The following is a 1,142-nucleotide window of genomic DNA, read 5'->3' on the forward strand; positions in this document are numbered from 1 at the left end:
TCGTGTGTGTCTACATATACAGGTCAGTTGGCATGCTTTGGTTCCAAGAATCGTCGATTTAATCGGTGACAAGAATATAACAGTTGTTGCTGCTGGAGCTATTGCAGACCCCCGTGGTTTTGTGGGTGCCATATCACTTGGAGCTAAAGGAATTTGTATGGGAACAAGGTAATTGATATTAGGTATATATATATATAACCCAATTTACAAGGAACCGTAATTGACGGAATAATCAAATGTTGATGTATTGTTTAGATTCATAGCTACCAAAGAGTCGTATGCACATGACTACTATAAGGAACAACTGCTCACGTATACTGGAGAAGATACCGATTACACAGACCTATACAGTCGTGAAAGCTGGAGAGCACCAACTCGTGTTCTTAACACCCCTTTCCACCAGAAATGGAAACCAGCGCCGGAGGATGTTGAGAATAATGCAGAGCAACCTATTATTGGATACTCGATCATTTATGGAGGGGTACGTACACATAAATCTTATTAAACCTAATTTAACCGATTTATTATTAATCAGGAAAATAACTAGCTATATATTTTTTATTTGAGAGTGTGCAGGAAACAGTTTTACGTCGTTTTGCAGGACAAGTAGCAAACAAAACAACAGCCGGGGAAGTTGAAAATATGGTCATGTATGCAGGACAGGGTGTCGGACATGTGAACGATATTCTTCCTGCGGGTGACATTGTTAAGAATTTCATTGAGGGTGCTGAAAAGATCATCAAGGAACTTGGAAGCAAGTATGCAACAATAGATGATGGAGTTTCTGCCATTTCACTTGCATAACTGAATTTTGATTGGAGTTAATAAGCTTAACTTTTTTAGTCTCTTCTGAGATTCTTGGAAGTTAAATTGAGAGATGTGTGTGTAATGTTGGTCAAAATGGTTCAAGCCTTCTATTGTTGTTCGAGACTCTATTCCTTTAAGTATGGTGTTGGAGTACTCTACAGATCGGGTATTGTTTTAATTAGGTTTGTTGGGTCAACTGTACTAGTTCATCCTTGTTTTCTTGTTTCGTGTCGTTTAATTTGTTTCGTAAATTCACATTCCAATGTTATTAGCAGCCTCTGCATATCCTAATTCTCAATTTTCAATGTTAAATAAAATAAAAGTTAATAACCTCT

At 37.4% G+C, this 1,142-nt stretch overlaps 1 protein-coding gene across 1 annotated transcript; it reads left to right on the forward strand.

The window, feature by feature from the left end:
* Nucleotides 1–37: 37 nt before the first annotated feature.
* LOC113337646 (nitronate monooxygenase-like) lies at nucleotides 38–1,078 on the forward strand (the record flags this gene model as incomplete). The annotated part of the gene is made up of 3 exons (XM_026583267.1): nucleotides 38–168; nucleotides 256–481; nucleotides 577–1,078. Coding segments are annotated over 3 exons (585 nt in total), but the record flags the coding sequence as incomplete, so codon positions are not given.
* Nucleotides 1,079–1,142: the final 64 nt, after the last annotated feature.

Source organism: Papaver somniferum, unplaced genomic scaffold (assembly GCF_003573695.1).
Source record: "Papaver somniferum cultivar HN1 unplaced genomic scaffold, ASM357369v1 unplaced-scaffold_16639, whole genome shotgun sequence".
In the NCBI taxonomy this organism is placed as follows: Eukaryota; Viridiplantae; Streptophyta; class Magnoliopsida; order Ranunculales; family Papaveraceae; genus Papaver; species Papaver somniferum.